The 26,893-nt window shown below is 35.9% G+C and overlaps 1 protein-coding gene and 1 long non-coding RNA gene across 2 annotated transcripts in view; one reads left to right on the top strand and one right to left on the bottom strand.

The window, feature by feature from the left end:
* Window positions 1–19,961, bottom strand: part of rps6ka2 (ribosomal protein S6 kinase, polypeptide 2) — a 61,676-nt gene extending 41,715 nt beyond the window's left edge. Inside the window, exons 1-3 of the mRNA XM_082154469.1 lie at window positions 19,624–19,961; window positions 6,305–6,421; window positions 3,641–3,722 (exon numbers count right to left, since the gene is read on the bottom strand). Coding sequence (XP_082010595.1) covers window positions 3,641–3,722; window positions 6,305–6,421; window positions 19,624–19,722 — 298 coding nt within the window. The 5' untranslated portion in view covers window positions 19,723–19,961. The remainder of the gene's footprint in view (window positions 1–3,640; window positions 3,723–6,304; window positions 6,422–19,623) is intronic.
* A 384-nt stretch (window positions 19,962–20,345) lies between these two features.
* LOC309487195 lies at window positions 20,346–21,954 on the top strand. The gene is made up of 2 exons (XR_014201796.1): window positions 20,346–21,456; window positions 21,817–21,954. It is a non-coding gene; the product is annotated as an uncharacterized lncRNA (long non-coding RNA).
* The last annotated feature ends 4,939 nt before the right edge of the window (window positions 21,955–26,893 follow it).

Here is a 26,893-nt window from a genome sequence, read left to right as displayed (position 1 = left end):
TCCTTGTTGCAAGTTGTGGGCTTGACATTTCACAGCTGCAATCTTGTATCTAATTACTTAGTTTGGATATGCAGATGTTTATACGAATGTTGTATTATAGTGGTTATTAAACATTAAAAATTCTAAATTAAGAAGAAATCGGATATGGGTGTTAAGACATAAGTGAGATTACTAGACACACCATATGGACAAAAGTATTGGGACATCTGACCATTACACCAAAAGGGACTGTAATGGCATTTCATTCTAAATACATGGACATTAATATGGAGTTGGTCCCCCCTTTGCAGCTATAACAGTTTCCACTCTTCTGGGAAGGCTTTCCACAAGATTTTGGGTGTTTCTATGCAAATTTTTGCCCATTCATCCAGTAGAGTATTTGTGAGGTCAGGAACTGATATTGGACGAAAAGGCCAGGCTTGCAATCAGTTCATCTCAACAGTGTTTGATGGGCATGATTTCAGGACTCTGTGCGGGCCAGTCAAGTTCTACCACACTAAACTCATCCAACCATGTCTTTATGGACCTTGCTTTGTGTACTGGGGCACAGCCATGCTGGAACAGCAAAGTGCCTTCCCCAAACTGTTGGAAGCATAGCATTGTGCAAAATGTCATGGTATGCTGAAGCATTAAAGTTTTCCTTCACTGGAAGTAAGGGGTCTAGACCAACCCCTGAAAAACAGCCCCATTACCATTATCCCTCCATCTCCAAACATTACAGATGGCACAATGCAGTCAGGCACGCAACATTTTTCTTGCAATTGTCATACCCAGACTCACCCATCAGACTGCCAAACAGAGAAGCGTGATACATTACTCCACATAACACATTTCCACTACTCCAGACTCCAGTGTTTTACACTTCTCCATCCGACACTTGGCATTGTACTTGGTGATGTGAGGCCTAAATGCAGATGCTCGGCCATGGAAACCCATTCCATGAAGCTTCACAGACAACATTGCTAGAACTGCCCAGTCTTACAGATTTGCCTAATACAACATTAGGAAGATCAGACCCTTTCTATTGGTGCATGCTACACAACTCCTTGTCCAAGCTCTTGTTCTATCCAGACTGGACTATTGTAATGCCCTCTTAGCAGGCCTTCCAGCATCCACTGTCAAACATCTGCAACTGATCCAGAATGCAGCAGCGAGAGTTGTCTTTAACAAGCCGAAGAGAGCGTATGTCACACCTCTCCATCAATTTACACTGGTTCCCAATAGCCGCTCGCATCAAATTCAAGACACTGACGTTCGCCTACAGAACAACCACTGGCTCTGCAGCCCTATACCTAAACTCACTAATTCAATGTGCCCTCCAGAAGCTTGCATTCTGCAAGTGAACGGCACCTTCTGATGCCATCCCAAAGAGGCACTAAATCACTTTCACGGGTCTTTACCTGGTCTGTTCCAAGCTATTCTATTCTATTCTATTCTATTTCTATTTCAATTTCTACCTATCTATTACTTTTATTTATTTTTAAATGCTACGTTTACTGTGCTAGATTAACTGGGACTAGTCACAGCACTTACATATTGTTGCCCTTTTGTTGATTTGATTGCTTCTATTGTTCTCCTCATTTGTAAGTCCCTTCGAATAAAAGCGTCTGCTAAATGATTAAATGAAAATGTAATGTAAATGCTCTGTGCCAGATACAATTCAAAAGGGACTTAAAAAGGGACTTTGGTTGGCAGTGTAAGAAAGATTTTTTCTCATAAAAAAAAGTCAGAGTTATACAGTAATCTGAACAGTGAAGTGTGTAGTTTTTGTTCCACTAGCATCACCAAAGAAAAATTATTACAAAATGAATGACAGGTTTCAAACACATCTGTTATTGTTGTGCCACACATGCAATCCGACTCCAGACAGCCATTTGATGAGCCATTGCCACCGTGTCAGGCTGGACACTCAAACAACCAGCCTTGTTAGCTTTATAAAGTCAATGTTTACATGAATGAAATACTCTACGGTGACCGGGAGGGGACATGTTCGGTTCACTTAGTTTTGTCGTGGCCACAACATATAAACTTGTGGGAACGTGATAATATGTTGTTGCCATGAGATATTAATTTGTGTGAACGTCATATTAAGTCGTGGGAACGTGATAATAAATCGTGGTCTTGAGATCATATGTTGAGGGAACGATATATTTTTCTCGTGGCCACAACTTCATATTTTGAGAGAACGACATCTATTTCTCGTGGCCACGAGTTATGTTGAGGGTACCACACCGGTCACTACTGTAACCATATACAGCAGTCGGAGATGGAGATGACTGATGAAATAAAATTTTACTTTGAATTAGGAATGTCATATAAATATATAGTGCGGTCTCTGGCATTAAGACATAAGTGAAAGACACCTGAAGCGCATTCTTAAGTTGAATGGGCTTTTTCGTCTGAAATTTGCTGGCTTGAATGAAATACTCGGGTCACAAATAAAGTCCTGTTTTAGACAATAAACAAAAACAAATTATGAGAAACTTAAATGAACAAATAACAAAGTAAATTATGACCGGGGTAAAAGGAGGAGCCTGTATCGCGTGTGAAGATTAGGTTCCCACATGTTATAAAACTGGTAGACACAAGAAACGGATGGCATACGCTTAAGCCGTGGCCACGAGAAACGGATGTCGTTCGCTCAACATACGATCTCGTGCCCACGAGATATTATGACGTTCCCACGACTTAATATCACGTTCCCAAGAGTTTATATGTTGTGGCCACGACAAAACTAAGTGAACCGAACATGTCCCCTCCCGGTCACCGTAATACTCACATAGTAGTTTTCACAGTTCTCAGCACATTTTAACATCTAAAAATACATACTTCACCTTTAAGCCTGCAGGACTTAACTACAAATCTTTGACAAGTCTCAAAACAAAAGCAGCATGATGGATGTTGTATTCACACAGGATGCTTTACTCTGAATGGTTTGCCTTATTTAACAGCTGCAGCATTGCTGTGGTCTGACAGTGAGGTGCCACAGTCACTAATACTGTTATTTTCATTCACAAGTACATGAAGAACTTGCACAACATCCTCCGCTGAGAGCAAAGACTTTAGTAAGTAACCATGGTTACATTGAGTGAATAAGTTATGTGGGTTGTGAACAGGTTGTGAAATAGATTACCACTCCAAACTGAGCATTGTGAATCACTACGATAACTGCTTAAATTTGTGTTCGTTGTGTAAAAACAAAGGGATGAATCACAAAAATGAATACAGTAAATGATGAGGAAAGTCAGTTAGCTGCATAAGACTTCAGGTGTATCTGCTTAGTTCATTTCTGAGATTAATTCATTTTCTCTCTTCCAGGGAAGCTGTTATGGATACATATGGATACCCTACTGAAAAACCATTAATTCCGAAAAATCACCTGGCTGTCTGAGTGGGACCTTTTTCCCATGTTAAACAATTTGATGATTCAGACACCCTTTAAAAATCAACCAGAGAGCACTTGCAGACCTCCTAGCAGCTTAGCTATGACTCACAGGTTAGATGTCATGCTGAGCTGAAATAATAACTGCAGGTTTTACATCAGCACATGCCAGGAAGAGATCGACAAATGTAAGGCACACAAATTATAGGGTAGAAATCATTATTCAGATCACAATAAAAAGGCTGAAGTATCTTTTACCTTTTAGTGTTGCCTTTTTTAAGACCTTCATGGCATAGAGTTGTCCTGTATCTGAACCTTTGATTTTTCTCACCAAGAACACCTGTAAATGAAAAGTAAGGTCAACACCCCATAATATTCACATCTAAGTCTGTGTCCAGGGGCTGTGAAGATCCAAAAAGAGGGAAATATAAAAATCTATAACATGACAGTACATCTGAAGTTGTCTTCAGCCATGTGACAGCTTTGTGTGAAGACTGACAGACACATTTTTTTTTGTGTGTGTGTGGGGGGGGGGGGGGGGGGGGGGGGGGGGGGTAATATTCCTGCTCTGTTCTAAGCTGCTCACAGTGTGAAGCCAGAATTTAAATGTTAACAGTCTTCTTCACACAAAGACAGAGCTCGAAGTGGGCCGGTATGCACTGGTATTTTAAGCTGTAGCATACCCTCACTTGTGTACGATTACGGCACTTCTCACATGTTGCAGCGTTCACCCCTCATCACACTACTGTTTTCTTCAAGTGGAAACAGAATGTACAGACTCTTTAGAAATAGTTATTTTCATTTGAAAATGTAATTTTTTAATTAAAACGTATTAATGTTTATGTGGCATTAGATTAACATCATGCAAAGAAATGATAAAAGACACAATCACACTGTATAAATGATTTGCTGGTTTAAATTAAAGTAGTCTTAACTGGTTGCCTTAAAATTTTGAGTTCATTTAAACAAAAAAATGGAGTTGATACAAACTGTTTATTCAACAGAAACTCAAAATATTATGTTATCTGAACATAACATAAGATTTTGTTATCTTTGTGAAGCAAAGATTTGTGGGGGGAGCACTTTATTTTTTCCACTTCAAGCTCTGCACAAAGGTATCATATTGGTTCTGAAGACTTACACCATGTCCTAACCTCATGTGATGTGATAAGATTCCAGTGATAAGCAATTTATATGTCCACACCAGGTGCGACACAACTATGAGACACGACAAATGATGTTTAATCAACAAAGTTCGGGAGGAGCACGTTCAGATAATCAACCAAATTAGCATGGGAAGAACACGTTCAGTTAATCAACTCTGGAGGTATATATACAGAAGACATATCTGTCCCACAACAGTTTTTCAGCATCCCTCCACCACACCATCTCCTCACTCCTAACTACTAACTATTCCTATCCCAGCCTGGGGTACTCTGGGTTCGGGCCAAATTCCGATTTCGGAGCCCTCCTCTCGGACAGCACGGCAAATACGCATAACCTTCTCTCTATCTGATTATGTAAGTGTGAACTCGTGAAAATCAATCATAAATCACAGGTAATCAGAAGAGTGTGTGGGTGGAGTCTCTCTGCAAGAGCACTGCGCTCTCAAAGAAATGGGTAGTGCATAATCAAATTAATACATATTATTATTAAAAAACATAATGGGTGACTGATACAATCTTTGTCATTAAATATATTGTTTGTTCACATTGAGTTCACACTTCACAGTTTGAACCTTTTTGGTCTGAGGTGAATTATCAATTATCGCTTTCAGTATGGATATAAAGATCACGCAAAATGACATTCAAACTTACATTAAACATTTTAATAAAGCACATAATCAGTACCTGAGATTATCATGTCATAATTTATACGTCGTTTTTCCAGCTGCAAAGTCACAGAAATAGAAACCGTTTCTAAAACAGATTTGTTGCGTATCAAAATATGCAACAAATATATTCACATCAAGACTGTGTTTAGGACAAAAACTATGATTAACAAAATCAGAAAAGATACCTTTTATCACGTTTGTGGTGTCAAGTCTTGTCTGGTCAGGACATGGTGTTAGAAAATGTGTCGTATGATACTTTGTTGTGTCATTTTTCCAATTTTGAACATGCCTGACATATTTTGTGTTCATAGAAGAAGAAAAAAAAAACAGGTTTGGGATTAAATGGGAGTAAATACTGACTGAATGAAGATTTTTTTTCATCCAAAAACTAGTGAGCTAAGGCAACATCCTAATTAAAATGGAACATGAGTGATCAATTTGAAACATTCTAGATAGGAAGCAAATAGCAGACGACTCAACTCACAATTGATTTCAATGGAATTTTGCATTAGCATGTTGCTAACAATGCAGTATTCTACAAAGCAAAATGCTTAAATATTAGGTAAACATTTTTTCAGTATTGTATGAATTATAAGTATATTCATAATCAACATTTCTCATGTTGTCCACCGCCTTTTCTGCTTAAAAATAGATGCGATGCTGACTTAAATTTTCTCCAAAGGTATCTCTGATTATGCGGCCTATCTTATTGCAAGGCCTTTGTGTCGAGAGTGTCATTATGATGTCTCTTTAATGCTGCCTACATGAAGCTTAGGTTTTAGAACAGGCAGGAAATTTCAGTTTTGGGACACGAGATAATAATTTAAAACTATGTAATGTAAATCCTGCAACAACTGATCCTCTCTTTCTAAACCTTTTCCCATCCCAAAGTACACTCAGGTCAACTGAAAGGTTTATAAGGACACAGAAAAGGGTTTTACATCCATTACCCCAAACCTGAACACCACTTGCATTAACAAAATTAATTCCAAACAAATGGCACACATAATCTTAGTTATCGGAAGCAGTCTGCAATCATAACAGTAACACACAGAGGATAAATCAGACGCAGCATTTTTAAAGCTCACCTTTCCATAGGAGCCTTGACCCAACACCTTGAGCAGCTCGAACTGCGACGGGTCTGCTTTCTCAAAGCCCTCTTTCACATGATCGCTGATATCAAATTCCTTTAAGATGCTGTCGTCCTGCAAAGGCAACAGATGGCACAGCTCAGAGAGAAATAAACAAATGCTTTTGCAGTGTTTAAGCATATTTGGCAATATGATGCCAGCAGGGATTATGAATAACAGTAGTAAACAGGTCAGGAAAAAAGGTGCAGATGGTATGATCAGTAGTGCATGAGTCTCATTGCCATATTCATTTAATAGGAGCTCTCTCACAAAGCACATGACAAATATTAAAGTGTGCAATATACAAATAATAAGAATCACAGGTACTTTGAAATTACTGAGCGCAAAAAGCAGATCCATCTGGAATGCAGAAAGATCCACAGATTTCAGTAGAATTAGAAAACCTTTTCATTTACAAACATCTACACATACCTTGGACCTTGACTGTTTTTTTATCAAGTATTTTGGCTAATTTGATAATACTTTGAGCTATCCACAGTTGTAGAGTATGGTGGCATACACTGCCAGTGTGCAGTACTAACTGAATAAACTATATAGCAACTGCCAATTGCTCATTATAATGAGAATTCAAACTGCAGTCGGTTAAAAGTTGTTCTTCAGTTAGATTTGATGACATGATATCACTTTCCTGAAGGCCGAAAGGCAGAACAGATTATGGCCAGGACGATTATAGGATCTTGAATAATGGATTAGGATTTTCTTTTAGCTGGAGACGATGTGGATCAATAAATGACAGATCTTGTTTCCTAGGCGCTTGACAGTAAAGGAAGAAAAGATCTGCCACTGCTTTCGATTCATTGGCACTTTCACATAGTGTATTCAGTAGATTTTTTCCTCAAACTTGGTACAGAAAATATAGCAAAAGTCTGCAGATTTGGGGGTTTTTTTTCTGGGCCTGGTGAAAGTTATGAAATTTCATAAAGCACAATGGCTTTAGGGATATTATGTTCATCAATAAAATAAAAATAATTCATACATGACATGAAACCTTCATATCTGGTAGAAATAGACACTTAAAGGCCCACATTGTATGATGCGTTGACGTAATTTCCACTGAAACAGGAAGCTAAGGTGGGACAAATTGATTGGCTCCTCCCTCTTTTCAAATAGCCAATAGCGTTTAGTTTACCTCATAGACTGCGAGTCATACCTTCAGCACCATGGAAGCGAATCCGAGCGCTGATAATACGTTGGATTCAATAGTAGAGGTGTGAATAAATTCTAGCCAATTCATTCTTAACCAACATACAGTTGAAAAACTTAATAAAACTTGAGTGTTTGAGCAACAGATCTCACATCTCCAACCCCTATACCCCGTGACGTGTCAACGGTCGCTTTGGCCAGGTGGTATTTATAGCATGGGGGGCTGTAGATTCTTGAGAGCATTGGATTAGACAGAAGATGTGATGAGAAGCTGAAGTCCGCGGTGATGTCATAAAAATCTGTGATCCATTTTAGCAGTAAAGCTCGTTGTTTTGGTTCAGGAGGAACTGTGAAGATGACTGCTGTTTGTTTACGTGATGACGTGTGATGTCTGCGCGAGCAAGTGTGCGGAAGTGTGGAAATACATATGTTGACAGGCAGGTAGGACCGCGTATTCGGACCGAATGAAATGATTGGACGATCATTTTTTGGTCCTGTGACTTCCACGGAAGATATATGTACGTGTCTTAATATTTAGACCATTCTATTCTATTCTATAGACTATTCTATTATTGATTGCTATCAGGATGCGAAGAGAGTTTCAACAAGTATAACAAATGTGCTTATAAATAAAGTATAACAAAAAGTGCTTATAAAACAAATTGCCTTCCCAACTTTAAAATAACAAACACAGGTACCCATTTTTTACAGTGAACAGCAGTGTTAAATATCAATAAAAATATTCAAATTTATTTATAGTATGAAAGTAAATAGCAGGCTGTGAGTGATTTACAATACAATTAGTGATAGTTTACATGGAGCAATCTGAAGTTTGACACACACACACACACACACACACACACACACACACACACACACACACACACACACACACACACACACACACACACACACACACACACACACACACACACACACACAATGGTGTATAACATGTTCTCTATATTAGTATTTACCTCAGCCTGTGGAAAAGCTACTTGTGATGAAATTTTTATTCATTTTGTGATGGTTGTCAAAGTATATTGTTATATTAACATTATTTCAGTTATTGAATTATGTCTTTTTTTACTGTAAATTTAGGTAAAACAAAATGTTGCAACTATATTTTTTACAGTAAAGTTGTGAAGGGTCAGTTGTGTCCAAAATGCAGTCATCTTGCAGCATAGCCTCTCTCTCTCTCTCTCTCTCTCTCTCTCTCTCTCTCTCTCTCTCTCTCTCTCTCTCTCTCTCTCTCTCTCTCTCGCCACACTGCAAACACGTGCCTGTAAACTCAAATGCTGATCACAGCTGAATAATATACCCCACACTGAGAATGACACAGCTCAGAGCCCTTAAACCAGCTTATGTCACGCACGCCATGCAAACCAATAAATAAATGTGCAGCCGCATTACATAACCAAAGTCCAGCCCGAGCCACTCCTGTGACATGATGATGAGTACACTGAGGATATACAATCTTCAACCTCAGCACAGGGGCCTGGTTACCAATTCTGACAGCTCCTGCTGAGCTATATGCGCATAAAAACAGAGCCAAGCAAAAGAGCCGCATGACACCTCAACACGATCGTCATCAGGATATGATGAAGAATTATAAACTCTTCTTTGGTGATAATTCACCTTCAGGTCATGGGGATGGTATGTCAGTCTCTGCTGGGGCTAGTTGTTACATGGGGCATTTCATAATATTTGAGAGTTGTGAATTCTATTCTTCAAATCAAAACTCCAATATCCTCTTATTTTGTTAATAGCTCTTGCTAACAAAAATAAAACCAAACTGACAAACATTTAGAAAAGTCTCAACATTAATGATACATAGAATAATTAAGGTACATTTTAACTGAAAGGTTGAATTGTGTTCCAATATGACAGCATATTTTTTCTTTATATATATATGTGTGTGTATGTGTGTGTATGTATATATATATATATAAAAATAACCCCACCTTGAGAAATATTCACTGGAGTAAAAAGTGTGACAACTTGGCCTGGTCTCCACTTTAAATAATAAAATTACTCTTCTATTCTGAATTTAATTTAAATGCAAGGAAACAATCTAGAATTTGTTACTTCTAAGAGAGAAAAAACCTTCAACAGACCAAACAGGCTTTTCGATTTAGTTTTCAATTGAGGATTCGGCCTCAGTGGTTCCATTTTCAGACTCATCTAACAAAATAATTGTTTTTTGATTGTGTGAAAGCTGTGCTTTCAGCAATAATATGCAAATAAATACTAAATTCATTTCATTTTGCTCACCTAACTGAGGTTTATACAAACTCTTAGGGTGAATTTTAAGACATCACAAGCACTCCTCAGGTGAAGGCATAATGCAGCCCTCTAAGATAAATGCTTTTGGCTTTATTGCATCCAAGACAAAGAAAGGGTCTTTAATTTGATTATATATGTACTTTATTCAATCTAACTTATGAGGATTTTACACAATATTTATGTTTCATCTGTATATGTTTTTTTTATATATAAAAATGCATTATTCTAAAGAAAAAGTTGCATGAACATGAAATGATGTAAATCCAGTTAATGTCCAATGTTTTATTTTAGTAGTCCCCCCTCCCTTATTTTTAAGTCACGTTCAATGTTTTTCTTGGGTCAGGTGGTCATGACAGAAAAATGTAAATGCTACGTACTATACTTTAGCAACATAAACATGTGCTTTGTGTGAATGAAATGCAGAACTGCTACCTATATCTTTCAAAATGAGTCACTTATTAGGTTCCATTTCATTTTTGAGAATCTGCCTGGAGTTCGAGAACGTCTGGTGTTATTTTCTGCATAAATACACTTCCTTCACATGTAAATATGGCTCATTTTTGAAAGACTTGATGAAATATGATATGAATAAATCATACTCAGTGGGGCCAGATGAAATATCTGAGAAGAAATGGTAAACACTGTAAATCAGAACCCTGTCAAGACACACTACTGGAAATTAACACCATGATGAAAGTGAGCTGGTGTGACCTGCATTTCAAATCTGCTGCGTTGCTTGATTAAATGAGGGGAAATATTAATTTTGGTAACACTTAACTCATGTCACTGGTTCCTTGTTTTGTTTTGTGACTTTTAGGGGTCGTTTAGGGGCCTTTTCAACTAGAATAGAAAACTTTTTAAGTGTTTTTGTCGTTCATTTGCATGATGACAATGACCTTTTGGGGGCATGAAAACCAAAACTTTTGAAAATGAGTTTCAAAGTGCAAGCTTTTGAAAATGATACCGTTATCGTCTCCGTGTAAACTATAAAAACACGAATTTGTGAAAATGGTGAATTCACGCTCATGCGTATTATGTGTTCAGTCTATAGGTGCATAGTGTTTCTTTACAAAGTGGTATCACCAACTGACCTGGCATGAATATTAAAGCATTATTAGTCGTTTTCGTGGATCTGTGTCAATCGGGATTGTTTTGAAAACGTTGTCGTCTGTATGCGGAAAAACGGAAGTGAAAAACGTCTGTACTTTTTTTACTAGTACATTGCTGTTTTGTAACATACCCTTAGTGAATACGTTTTTTTTTTCGTGTAATGATGGTGTCAAAAATCTGCAGAACACTGCGGCTGATGCGACTGCTGTGATGGAACTGTAATCTAAAGATGGATCTTGAAATATGGCTAACTGTATAATATCAGAGATGCTCAACACCAGCCTACAAGATATACCAATTTCTGTCTGTGCCTGAAAGCTCACGATCTGCCACAAAAAGTATGTAAACTCACTTTAATGTGTTTGAATGGAGCTCTGACTGCAGCACAAGCAATATGACATTGCTATAACAAGCTATAACTCTAATTACACATGATCAATGATCATTTCTTTATGCTCACCATAAGTCATAATCCCAGTCCTTTTTATTTGTCAAAGTGAATCAATAATTCATTCTGTGCACCGCAATGATTTTTCCACAGATAAAAGGAGGTCTTTGACACAACACAAAGAAAAGGTAAAACTCCCTTCACTGTGGTAAAATCTCTGTAATGCATTGCATTGGGTCCCTCCATAAGGGAATTGATTTTAAACAATAACTTAAATATGATTTATGATGAACACATTTTTTAAAGATCATAATTATTTTTGGATTAACATGAAGCTGCAGTTTCACAACACATGAATCACACTTATAAAAAAGAAAGAAAAAAAGCTGCAGATCTTTTTTTTTTTTTTTACCCTTTTAAATCTAAAACCTGCACATGCAAATCTTTGTGGCATCATTTTAGCTATACATAAACCTTTAAGTCTTTAAGACCTGCAGTGAGCTATGAGGTTGTTAATCGATGTTATATGCGTTTGCATATTACCCATGATTCTGCAGATAAATCTCTACCAATCAGAGAATTGCAATTAGAAATTCATGCCAAAAGAACACTTTAATGCCCACTCGCTCCTAAGCACCACGAATGATGTAAGAGTCAGTCTCCCTCCTAAAAAACGTATATATTTGTGAATTTAATTTGCATATTTTGCAATAAACATAAAATATATAGTTTCAATTCAATATAGTTTTTAATTCAAAATCGTATGTCAATTGCATAGAAAAGTAATAGCACACCTCAACAAGCTGCATGATTTGAGGTATAATTCATGCCAGTACCACATGTTGTAGGACAAGTTATACACTAAAACACCACTAATAATTGAAATAAAAGTTTTTTTTCAGACAAGAAATATAGTTCATTAGTCTAACTGTTGGTTGTTAACAGCTGCTGAGCATTAATATAGAGTGTATGGTGATCGGTGTGTATGTACCGGCATTTATCAACTGCTTTATCCAATCAGAATTTGCAGTCGGAAGAATCTGTTTTATAAGATTTATTTTCACATAGTCCTGGATATATTTTACACATTTCTATTTTTACACAGTGCTCTCAAATCAATTAGCACTGCCATCCAAACAAACACTCAACAGTTGTTTTCAGTCAACACATGTATTACTGTAAAATCATTGTGCTCATCCTCTCTTTCAGACAAATTAGAGATTTTATTATTAAATACATTCCTAAGTACTATTATTTCACATTATATTTACAAAATTCCCAGTAGTTCTTGGCATGTAAAGATTTAAGAAGACACATTTTGGTGCACTGAAGTAACTCCAGGCAAGCGCACGTGTCATAATATAATCTATAGATGAAAATCTGACACGTGACAACCTGGACAGCATTACATAACCTGATATGGATATATAGATACTAGATTCCTGCATATATCTAAATGCCAGGACTTTATCTTAGATTTGACTTCAGCTCTTGCATAAGTAGCCATATGATGAATAGTTAATGAACTCAACATCAAATTATCAAATTATTGATGAATCTGTAGAGTACGTAACCCTGAATATATATTATGGTGAGAGCAGAAATGCATGGCTGTACTTTAAAAAAAGGAGTAATGCAATCTTGCTTCTATAAGGAGTCTTATGATATGTCAATAGCTATGATGAACAGAAATTTTTTTTAGAAAACCCGTTGCCTTAAAATTATTAAGTAAATAAACATAATGTTTAATTGAAAAATTAAGGTTATGTGACCTTGAAAATTCCACATAACTTAATTTTTTCGATTAAGCATGACGTTTATTTACTTAATAATTTTAAGGCAACAGGTTTACTAAATTTTAAAGTAAAGTAAACTGTGTGTATATATATATGGCCCTCAGTTTGTTCAGTTCTTTGTCTTGTGTTGATTGCACACGTTTGCTCCTGCTATTTCTCCTGTTTTGGATTATCTTCTTTGTTTTGTGTTATCAATAAATATTATGGATTTAGCATTTAGATCCTGCTTCCTCATCCCATTTCCCTCATCTGCCGTGGCATTATTATTACTACTAGTATTATTATTGATGTTGATATTTCTACTATTATTGTACTTCTTAAAGGGATAGTTCACTTTGAAATTAAATTTTGGTATGTTTTAGCTTACCTCAAGGGCATCCAAGATGTAGGTGTCTTTTTTTCCGCAGTAGTTTCAATTTTGATATTTTTAGGTCAAACCGTTCTTGTCTGTCAGTCATATAATGCAGGTCTATGGTCACCACCTCAAAGATGCACCACTGGTGCATAGATATATACACTATGTCACCTTAAAGACATTCGTTCCAATGAACTGCCGTAGACAAGGCGACATCTAGTGTATATATCTATGTACCAGTCTGCGTACACGTCACACACCAGGATGCGCGCGCGCCCTCAGATCATTTGGACGTGGCTGTGTTCAAGAGGTAATAACGATATAAATACTGTTCGTTTTCTCACACAAACCGCTCGTTTCGTGTCTTAGGCCATCAATGTGTACTTACGATGGGGAATTGTTTAATTTGGACTTCTCTGTGCATGCTCTTTGAGGTGGTGACCATAGACCTGCATTATATGACTGACAGACAAGAACGGTTTGACTTAAAAATATCAAAATTGAAACTACTGCGGAAAAAAAGACACCTACATCTTGGATGCCCTTGAGGTAAGCTAAAACATACCAACATTTTATTTCAAAGTGAATTATCCCTTTAAATATACATATGCCAAATACACTTGTAGGCGGTAGTTAAAAGAGAATGTTAAATGTTTTTCAATTTGACAACAAAAATGTATAAGTACTATTAAATGACAGTGTACAATACCAACACTGTGTACAAAGTATAGCCTATGTTGTAAAAAGAAATCACAGTATCAATATAGCAAAAGTAAAAAACTGTGAATTGTGAAGAGCTTGTTACCTTTTACCTCAGGAAGACTCGGACATGTCTTTAGTTAATTCGTTATCTAGAAAAATCAAAAACGTCTCTATAGAAAATTGTGACACAAAAATTATACATTTTTGTAAACTATAAGCAAGTTTTTATGACAACCATTTAAATGACTATTATATCATGACTATATCTCAAACATTATTAAAACTTATACTTCAAAAAGTAGAACTTTTTAGAAACTTTATTTTTTTATTTAGTGCATACAACTAAAAATGTGTTTCTGGGTCCAAGTAACTCAAAATGATGGAGCATTTCATTATCACAGAATTAGTACTAGTTTTATGAAAATGTTGATTTTACAATGTGCTCAAATTTAGTATGTTGAAAGATAATTAGGTAGCACTTTATTTTAAGGTGAAGTAGTTACACGTTACTACATGTACTTACTCTAGTAATAACAGTAAGTTATGCATAATTACAACTGACCCTAAACCTATACCAAACCCTAACCGTAACTCTGTAATAAGCACATGTAGTTAATTAATATTACTCAGTACTTACTTGATTAAGTACAATGTACATCACGTTAAAATAAAGCGTAACCGATAATTATTATATTGTAAACATTGTTTGACTTTATCTATAATGTATATACATTATTATATGTGCTGGTATTGTCTTATGAACTGTGATTACATTATAAGTTGCTACAGTGTGTTCATAATGTAATAAGTTTTTTCATACAATAACCAATTACATTATGTGAAAACATTTTATTGCATTATGAGCTAAAAAAATTGTATTACGTTTTAAGAAAATATTACATTATTAACCTTTTATTACATTGATAATGTAATACTTATTACATTATGTGCCGTTATAACATTATGCTTTGTTATTATATTATGAGTTGATACAGGGCTAGTTCTCACCCTCGTGTTGTTCTGAACCTGTTACTGCCATTATTTTCAATCATTCAATCTTCAGCGATAAATATTTGACTATACTCTTGCCTCAAACACTTAGTCGGCCTACGCTATCTCTGTATACACATTTACTAAAATTGATGGGTTGAAATTTTGGATGCTTTTGTAGGTCTGATGGAAACCACATGAGGCACATCAGAGATTGAACCTCTTCCTGATTGCTTAGGGTCCTCTCAGGAGTCTCTTTGCACAAAATAAAAAACGAATTATCGTGAGAACTATACTCGATTAAAAATGTTCCTCACCGATTCACTGGCTGAAATATGAGAGTGAGGACAGTGGAAATATGTGGAAATATTGGACTCTTGTGAGTCGAGATTCACAATATTATTAAAAAAAATGTTTTAAAAGATACACATTTTTCTTTTTTCCTCATGTTGTTCGGCTTTACATTTGAGGTATGACCATGTATAACAAAACATGAATATTTTTATAATTAAAGTTGACTACGGACCTTTATTTACTCATTAAAAACCACTACACTAAAAACTTTAATATATTGCATGTATTAAAGGGATGGTCCCCCCCCAATGGTCGAACATCATTAAAATTAGAGCTTATTTAGAGATATCAGCCGAATGGCTTAGTGCAGGCGCTAATGGATCCAAAGTTGTATCTGGTAAATTACCCCACTAACAATGCCCACAATGGTACCAAACTTCTATAGTACAAATAGGTTCTGTACTCATAAAACGAGGCATTGGAAAGTTTGTAAACTACATCAGGAGTTTATTTAAATAACACTTGCCTGACGGCTAATGCTACTGCTAACCCGCACGTCGAGGTCACTTCAGTGATTTCGTAAAAGCCCGTAAAAGTCCTGGCAGAAAGCGATGCATAAGGATGTAGTGTAACAAAGCCTCATTCCAGGAATGCACAAAAGGACCCTAGGTTGATTTTACTGCAAACCATCCCTTTAATCATCACATTGTGCCATTTTATTTGCAATGACATCACAGACTGACATCATTGATCTTTTCCTCTTGCAGTGTGCAATGTTGATTACTGATCTCACATTTAATTAAACCTGTCTTCTTATCAGTTTACCTCCACATGGCTGCTTTTGCCAAACCTGACTTCAAAGCTAAGCTTAGTGACGCTGGGCCTGTGCTAGCACTAGCTAAATTACAACAGCCATTTCATTTCCCGGGCTTTGTTATGCTGACTACACTTATCACTGTGTTGAAATAAAATCAGCTCTCTGGGCTTCTCTGACTGCAGACTGTATTTATCTGCAGTAAAGGTTACCAGAACCTGAGAATGAGCATCTAAACTCATAATGCTCAGAATTACTGACACTTCAAATCTACAATTAATACATTTATTAAGATGGTGAAAAATATATTTTGTACACAGTGGGAATTTATTATAGCCTGAAGATAATAATAATATTTTTTTTCCTAATGGTGTCAGAAATACATAGATAGCTGTTTATTGGTTGATGGATGGATGAGGAAATCCACTGTCATGACCACGTTAACATGCATTTAACAATTTGGTCATATTCAAATTTTGTATAGTGTGTCTTGTAAATACATAACCGATTAATATTCCCAGTTTCTAGAAATCTGAATAAGACATTGTATTAATCTGATTATTATAATCTGATACTTAATTCTGTATCATGTTGAATGAGAATTAACAACGCTATCTGATGGGTAGGTTTAGGGGCGGGTCAGGGGTAGGTCATTCATACGAATTCATACGCATTGGGCAACTCGTAAAATACGTACGATTGAGCAAAAATATGCATCAATGCATGTGCATGTAAATGTGATCACTGAGTTTGTAAAGTACAGTACATGCAGTACTATGCCAATCTAAAAATAAGCAGCATATGGATTTCCAATATTTCAATCCTGTTCTGGCAATTGAACATTCCATGACCTGTCATTTCAAAAGGCTGTGTTTTGTTGGGTTCAGTGGTGCACAGAGCTTTAACCTTCCCCCATCAAATTAAAAGAGGGCTATCTGTCCATCAGAAATTCATTTCAGTGTGTGTAAAGTATTTGAGTAAATGAAGTTTGTTACTATACTTAATTATCTTTTTGGCTACTTTGGAGTTTTACTCAGTATCAAGATATTAGCAACTTTTACATTTTTGAATAATTATATAGGCCAACTCTTTACTCCAACACATTTATGAACAGTATTGCAATTACTTGTTACATTTTGCATGGCACCTAACCTTTTCTGCAGCAGTTTATTCCAACCCGATCTCACGGCTATTCGTACGTATTTTACGAGGTGGCTAATTCGTATGAATGACCTACCCCTGACCCCGCCACTAAACCTACCCATCACTGGGGTTTAGACAAATCGTACGAATTAGCCACCTCGTACTCACTTGTTGTTGTGAGATAGCATTGTTTATTCTGCTACAAAAGAAGTGATATCGCCATCTACAGGGCATTTAAGGTACTATATCTTGTGCGTTATTGCTCTTGTCAACAAAGCTACTTTACACGTGCATTAGCAGGTAGCTGCTGAATCGCAGGTTTTTAATTTATGAGATGAGGATGAAACCAGCACGTACAGTGCAAGTAGGCTTTGAAAATAAATGTGATTTCTCTCTTCACAAATTAACTGTTTCTTGTTTTTGACTGGCATGTCTCTTAGGTGTTGAGGACTAGTGCATCTTTGAGTCTACATTTAGTATGAGTAACATACTTAAGTAGCCTACTGTTAAAATCAGATACTCTAAGACTTTTACTCAAGTCATACTGGAATTGGTGACTTGTAATTTGTAATGGAGTCATTTTCACTGTAAAGTATCTGTACTTTTACTCAAGTATGGTTTCAGGTACACTTTACACCTCTGCAATAAAGTAACAAAAACTAAAAAGTCCTTATAGCCTTCAAGCTAGTGACTGCATGAAAAATCTTTCTGTGAGATGCTAAAGTGTACATAATTTGTAACAACCTGCTAGCCTAAACGTGTTCTGTTGTTGACATTACATTACATTACATTACACGTTCATCAATTTAGCGTACAGGTATTAGAGACATCAGAAATAAAAGTTAGGTCCATTTTATCATCCATTGGAGTCACAGATGCTTCATCGAATGGAACTCTTTCGAGGCCTTGACAATTAATACTGAGAGACAGGTATGTCAGGTTTGATCATTGTTACCAGCAGACATTTGAGGGTTCAGCAAAAACAACACAGGTCCACAGCTGTTTTAAAGATATGCTGATGTTTACTGCTACTGCTGATGTTAGTGATCTCTGATGAGATTTATATTGCAGTGCTTCTAAAATTGTTTAGACTTGAGCCGAATTATAGTCCAAGAATATCTATCATAAGTTTTAGCCAAAGGAAATTTTGTGCAGTAGGAGAAAAATCCCACAGAACTTCCCCATTTAAATACAGTGGTATTGTGGAAAATACTTTTTAGGAGCATATTGTAAATATCCTAATTGTATACAATATGTTATTAAATTGTATAATGTAAGTAGAACAATTTATTTCAGCTATTAAAATCCTCTTTGTTACAGTAAATTGTACAGTTAAGGTGGTATAAAGGCTGCACAGTGGACAATGACTCCCCAGAAATTGTGGGCAATAATAATAAGATTATAGTGAGTGTAAAAGCAATGCCCACACAAAGACAAAACACCAGAGTACACACAACATAAACACTCCAAATTTACATGATAACAATAATAAAAAAACAAGCTTTTTAAATATACAACATAAACAAATGTGACGTTTTTTGTGTAGGATAGCCCTTTCTCAAATTAAGGACACAAATCATATGTTTACCTATAAAAACAACTTTTTGTTTACTAATCTTTTATTGTAATATATAATAAACATACTGATTTTATAATATAATTGTTATTGTTTGCTTTCTTCTCTCCTTTTTATACAGTGTAGGTAGCCTACCAATCACACTATCAGGTTAATAACCGCTAGGCCTATATAAAGCAATAAAATGATCCTGGACAAATGTAAAGAAAATGTAAAGAAACTCCTCTAAGATTTTACAACTTCTGCAGCTTTGTAAAAGTGTCCCGCAGCAATTTATCCATATAACGGATGCAGGGTGCAAAGATAAACAATATCAAACTGTAAAAACTGATTCGCTAAGAATAGGCTCCAAATTATGATAGAAATTCCAACAGGAATCCTGTACACATATGCTTTTATTGACTAGTTCAGGCTATTTCCAACCAAACCAATGAGAAATCTGATGGAAAATACAACGCATGTTTGAAAAAAAAGCTTTGTTAAATCTTGAACACTGCAATATTTGCCGTTGCGTTTTCACATTTTGCACTTCAGCACAACTTTATACCGCAACGGTCAGATTTCGACATTGTTTACATGCACTGTCTGTCTCCACACCTTTAATTCAATGATTTAACACACATGTTGGTAGTATACGAGACAAATAAAGCGATACCCACCTCTAGTTTGCATAAACTCGAGCTTTTAGATCGCGACTTTCTGCGCAGGTAGACGGAAAACCATCTTCTAACAGTAAATTTGCGCATGTTCGTATCCATTGTCCCGGTTCGGCTGCTATATTCAAAAGACAATTTATCTGTCCAGCGTTTAAATCCAGATCAGCACAGCAGTGGGGATTTACAGTCGCCTCCCCTCCACTAGCCTAATCCATAATGCTCACTTATGAGGGGGTGAGGCTATGACCAAGCCAAGCATGCAGGTTCGGGCACGGTTGCTGACGCTGACCCGTTCGGTTGTGCACGGGAGAGATGACGGGAGCTGTCCTCCTCAGAACCACCTTTACACTCGCGCTGTACTGTAGAACCCTCCCCAATCACTGAGATCCTTAAAGCTGAAGCGTCGTTTTTTATGTTCAAATATATATATATATATATATATATATATATATATATATATATATATATATATATATATATATACACACTATATCAATTAGAGTTATGTTTCTGCAGAGAAAGGTCTTAGCTGTTTAACCATGTAAAGGAACAGGTTCTAAATAAAAACACATTTTTAACAAATAAACATGTTTCCCTTCAGAACTGGATTTGTGTCAACTCCGTCAGACACACTAAAAAGTATACAATTTTAATTCTTCAAATCCAACAAGAATCTAAAGTTCTGAAGTATATTGTAATAGTTAGTTACTCTGACATGTAAAAAAAATACAATATATAAACTTAAGTTGTGATTTCACACTATTCTGAAAACTCAGATTTCTAAATATTTGCATTTTCAAACTTTGATTTTAATTTCAATATTGTAAAAACAAATTCCTTAAATAAATAAAACATAAGAGGATGTAGATCAGATGGTCCTTTATTACAAAAACAACATAAACTGAAGGAAGAATATTTTTTTCCCCCAAAAAATTAACAAAAACATACAAACATCCAACGCTGTTGACGAAGATCTGACGGTGTTGACGAAAAACTGACAGTGTTGACGGAAAAACTGACGGTGTTGACGGAAAATGTTTGAATGTTTTACCTCCGATTTGTGAAGTGTTCACCTGTTTGTCATGATATGTTCTGACAATAAAGAGTAGTTTAAAACCACAATTAACGCTCTGGTTTCTACAACTTTCACTTAGGAGCAAAAATCTGCCTTTAAACTTGAAAGACATTTATCGTGATAATTATCGATATCGACTGATATAAAAAAAAGATCGTGATCATTTTTTTTGGTCATATCGCCCAGCCCTACACTGGCTTCTCATTTCTCTATCTCTGTCTCTACATATATAAATATATATATTAAAGTGCTGGCAAAGTTACACGTTACACAATAATAAGTAGACCACTGCCTGCCCATTCTCTACAAGTCAGATACGTATGGTTAAATAATGTAATGCATGCTATGTATGTGCATTTATGTGTAAATAAAACCCTGAAATAACAGTTTAACCCTTCACTATATTCACAAATAATATTATATTCGCACATTAAGAGGTTATTGGTGGATTTGTCAACTCCGTCAGCTTACAGGTCAACTCCGTCAGACATAAAACCTGACGGAGTTGACATCTGACGGAGTTGACGTAAGGGCATGTATTTTCCCGCCAAAACATGTATTGTACACTGCAGCTAGGTAGTTTATCCTCAGTTGCTAGATGTCCCAATAACCTCACTAAAATGCTTAAATTCAATCCACTATGGTTTAAAAAAAAAGTATCTTAACAGAAAGATGGTATTGACATGGTGCAGCTGTGACCATAGGAATATTGACATTGTTTGTCTAAAATATAAAAAAAAGTAAAATGTACCAGAGCATGTGTGGAAGTGCTGCATTCACCACAGGCAGGGAGATGAAAAGGGGTCCTCAGGGATATAGCTGACCATGCTATTTCCTGATTTAAAGAGCTTTATGAAAAAATCTGACGGAGTTGACAGAAACTGAGGACACAACTTTAATAGGCAGATTTTTATAGAAAATATCGTTTGATGTTCACTCCATGCATTGTTTTTTATATTTATACCCCTTATTTTTTATTTGATATATATGTTTTCATAATTGTAGAGCTTTTTAAAAGTTTTTTGGGATGGTTAATATTGTGACCTCTTGCTGAGGACAAGTGCAATAACATGGACCTTCTAACCACAGACCATACATTTAAACAAATTTTCCCCAAAAAGATAAAAAGGGTTATTCTAAAAATCAGAAAGGTATATAGAATTCCTTTAGATTTAACTTTGTAAGTATGTCAATCATGATGAATTTCTTAATTTTTGCTATAAATTAGACTTTTCTATGTGGGACATGTTTTGTCCCGACTCTCAAGAATCAGTGATATATATATATATATATATATATATATATATGGATCTTTATATCTTTATATTTATAGGCCTATATATATAAATCTCACACTCCAGGTCATTCTCACCCACAACAAATTCTGAAACCACGGACAACCCTATTTTTTTTAAATGGCTATGACATAAAAAGGTTTAAATCCTTAGGCTGGGGCCGTGCAAATAGCTAATTAAAAGTTTTCTCTTGGACTGCACCTTCAATTCCATTTTCCCTTTCAGTCTCTTCATTTTCAGTGATATCGCTGTCTCTCACGTGTGTGTGTGTGTGTGTGTGTGTGTGTGTGTGTGTGTGTGTGTGTGTGTGTGTGTGTGTGTGTGTGTGTGTGTGTGTGTGTGTGTGTGTGTGTGTGTGTGTGTGTGTGTGTGTGTGTGTGTGTGTGTGTGCGTGCGTGCGTGCGTGCGTGCGTGCGTGTGTGTGTGTGTGTGTTTACTTTTTTTCTTGTAGGCTATCTGTCACTTTTTCATTAGCATTTATGAACACAACTGTCTCCACCTTGTTGCAAAACAACCACCTCGCATTTTAATTTGTTTGCACATTATTACATTTATTTTAGTTAAAATTAAAGTATTACATTACTACCATGTGTTATTGTTTTATTTAAAAATGACTTAAATACTCTATATTTAGCAATACTATATTTTTTAAATTGCCTAAATGTCAAAATTAGTAGCCTACAATAATAACTACATCATGGCAGTATCTTTATAGAAAGATCCTAATACTGAACATGTCAAGGACGTCACCTAGTAACGTTCCTGGAACGTTACGAGATGGTCATGATGTAGAATTCTTTAAAGGGTAGGGGGACGTAATTTGGCGGATCTTCACGGAACATTCAGGACGTTCTCAGAACGTTTAGGGCACCATATTTTATTTGGAACTTTGATGTTCCCAGAACGTTCTCAGAGTGTTCCCTCTGGTGTCAACAACGTCACCTGGTAATGTTCCCAGAACATTCAGAGACGGTCTCAATGTGCACTTTTAATGGTTGGGGGATTTTTTTGGCGGACCTTCAGGGAACATTCAGGATGATCTCTGAACGTTTAGGGGACTATTACTATAGGTCTAGGTTTGGCAGAAGTATACTTTGGTACAAAGTTGGTACTGAAATTTTGAAAATGTGACGATACCAGCATTTCTGTAGTACCGAGTACCAGGTATATTCGGTACCCACTAATAGGGAGCTGCTTTCAGTCGCTTCCGTGTTTATCTAAGCAGAGGGCTCCAGACTGACTCTTTTTACTATAGGAGCACTGTAGCCGATATATTTCGTGATAAATACTAAATATACTATATAATACTTGAATATTAAACCGCAAAAAGACGAATTAAATATGAATCCTCATGTTCTGCTTGTCTTTGTGTTTCATTTACTACACACACACACACACACACACACTGAAGCACGTGTGACGCTCATGGTGTTTTCAGCCTCTGCCACCTCACTATATGAGGACATGAATGCATAAACTTCATCTCCAGAGCCACTCTGAGAGTCACTTCATGAGCATTTTGCCGTATCATTTGAGAATTTTTTTTCCCGTCATATCACTAACAATGTGGGGACGTTCTGTTTACGTCCCAAATGTCCTCTTTGTAAAGTTCTTATGTGATCATAAAATATCCAAAATGGAATGTCCCCATAAAGTCAAATAAGGAACCTTGAACTGCAGCACTTTTATAACCAAAAGAGGACATTTTAGGAACGTCCCTAATGTTCTGTAAAGGTTCTGGTTTTTCGTCACTTTTAGAGAACTTATAGGGAACGTTGCACAAGCTCGCACAAGCCCCCTTCTACATTGGAACATCAGTTACAAAAGAAATTAAACTTAAAAAAGAATTACAAGAAAAACAAATAACACAAAAGAATTTCTGAATCAACAACGCTTCTGCCAAAAATGTGTCTCGAATGTGTCTAATTGCACCCTTCGAATGTGAATGTGTCTAAATGCAAGATCCTGATCACCCTGTCAGGGTTTATTCTGCGATAACAACCGGCTGGATGTACATTATCCCTTACTTAAAATATTAGCAATTATCATGCAAAAGCTACGGTTGTAACTATTATGTTAGCTGCGTACCAGTATCATTTGTGTAAAGAATAGGCCTATTTATATGTGCTACTGCTTGCCAAACGAAGTGTTGTAGTATAACCAGCAGGAGAGCAGTGATGTGTGAACTGAAGTGAAGTGAAGTTATTGAATATTTTTCATAATAAAAAAATCATAAAAATTAAGCAAAAGCAAAAAAAATTCTAACTAAGTGTTGTAGTACGCTGTTAGAACGGTGTCGTGTAAAAACGGTGCCCTAAGTTAATAACTAATGATCCTTGCAACGGAAGTGATTCAATCAAAACTAACTTTAGCTGGACAATAACTTTATTCTAGAGCTGCTATAGCCAAAACAATCTCTGTTACTTTAATTCACTATTATCACTGTAAAGCTGCTTTGAAACAATCTATATTGTTAAAAGCGCTATATAAATGAAGGTGACTTGACTTGACTATATGACCAGTAGGAGACCATTGATGTGTACACAGTTTAAATTACATGAAATGATATGCTAGTGCTACGGCAAACTATAGAGCAATAGTTTGTGTACTAAAATCAAATTGAATCCATTTAAATGAATTTTTGAGTGTTTAAACTGTTTATGGCAGGTAAGTGCTCTGTCCGCAGCTCTTTTTAGCCGCGGGGGTTTTTGTGCTGAGAGCAAAGGAGAGATTGCATTGATACAACCCCCCTTGAACAGTTTAGAGGTGAAAACATGTTGTTTTATAACAGTGATGCTTATTTTATCCTGCATTCATTTTGTTGCTTTTTGGGCATTGACCTTACTGTATTTTATCAAGCTGCATAAAAGACATGTCTGCATTTAAATTGTTTTGCCAATTTATAAGCAGAGGTTAGGCATTTCTTGCCAATTACAAATGAGAAAATAGCCTATAGTATTCAACAGCATTCAGCTGAATTTTCACCCCACCTAATTTGTCACATAATATATATATATATATATATATATATATATATATATATATATATATATATATATATATATATATATAAATTATTAGTATAAACAGTTCATGACACTGATTGAATGTATTTTGTGAGTTTTATATTGACTGTCTAAATGAGGAGGTGAGTCATCAGCGGCACTGAAGACAGAGCTGGCTGTGCTCTATAAATAGAAACGACTGACCTGGCTACATGGGCTAATCTTGCTTTGAAAAGCTGAGCAGGGACATCTTCAGACGCCCGATGGTACTTGCAGCCTTAGTAGTGAATTCTACTCAATGCTTAAAGGTGCTGTAAGCAACTTTTCTTTAAAAATAAATCATCACAACATGATAGATAACATAACATAATACACCTCTCTTTTATAACATATTACACCTCTCTTACCTCAGGTAGCAAAAAAAAGAAAAGAAAAAAAAAAGAGTTAAGCAGCCTGCACTGGGGAAAAAGGGTGTAGGATTTACTTTTATAATAAAAAAATGATATATATATATATATATAGATAGATAGATAGATAGATAGATAGATAGATATAGATATATAGATAGATATAGATACTGTATATATAGATATATTGCAATGTGTCCTGTTTTATCCAATCAGAAAGCCATAGCTCTGGGGTTCTCAACTATGGCCCTCAAGGTTCACTTTTCTGTAGAGTTTAGCTCCAACCTTAAAAATACTCGCCTGCCTCTAAGTTTCTAATCTTGAAGACATTTGCTGCATCCCAATTTGCCTATAGTACGCCATAAAAGTATGTACTGTTTTTGTGAAGAAAAAGTACATACTTTAGAGTGTGTATAGCAGAATAATTTTGGGACATACTTGTCAATCATCTTCAGTTAAAATCCTTTTTTTTTCTACCTTATTGGAGAGAAATATAGTAGCACGTTGATCTGCCAGTCATGGGTCTTTCATGCGGATAATGGTGCATTTAAAATTTAATGACCAAACACATTTTTATAAAAGTTCACACTGCTGTTGCAGATGAAATATATTGTGGATGACATAGAATAAATATGCTTTTGACAGGTAATTTATTTCGATTATTAATAAAAACCCTTTCTCTAAACCTCCCTATTTATCAGTCGGTCTTGCATATCTGTCATGTTTGTTGAACACTTTTGATTTTTGTTTGTAGTTCTAATCAAATTCTCGTCCAACGCGCAATGGGTTGTGGTCAATATTATCCGTAAGAGTGTGCACGGATCTGAACTTCAGATTGCAATCGGATAAAGTAGACCCTCCGGGTATCTTTGGAAAACGATTTACGATTTACTAAATACAATTTGGGACACAATAATTCTAATTTTGAATACTATTTAACCCTTTCATGCATGAATTATGATAACCTCAGGCAGGATTTTTTTTGTGTGTGTTTTTATTGCTCTTAGGCTTTTTGGGGGGTTTTTTTACACTTTTTTCAAAGAGATTTTCAGATGTCCACTTGAGTGGACAGCATGCGTTTATGGTTTAAACCGAAGAGATACTGTATTAAACATAATACAATAATCAAACAGATATAATGTGTGTATTTAACAAACCAATCAATACAATTATTTCAAATCATGTAAAAACTATAAAATATATACAAAAAATATATAAATGCGAAATATTGCAAAGGCAATTGAACTTCATACAAGTTGAACTTTGCGTATCTTTGATATCAGAACATGAGGACGTGATTCCATCAGAAATTTCTACAGCCTGTCAAGGTACATCTGTGGAAACCACTCAGATGCTCCCTCCAGTGCACCAGAGTACGTCAATTTACCCTTATTAGCTGATAATTCTGATTATGTTCAAGATGGACACATTTCTAGCATAGCCCTCCTCTGAGAAAACATGCATTACATAATCAGATTACTTTTTGATGTT

The sequence above is a fragment of the Leuciscus leuciscus genome (genome assembly GCF_965113295.1).
Source record: "Leuciscus leuciscus genome assembly, chromosome: 22".
In the NCBI taxonomy this organism is placed as follows: Eukaryota; Metazoa; Chordata; class Actinopteri; order Cypriniformes; family Leuciscidae; genus Leuciscus; species Leuciscus leuciscus.
Note: the sequence above shows the minus strand (reverse complement) of the source record. Positions and strands in the feature narration are given on the sequence as shown.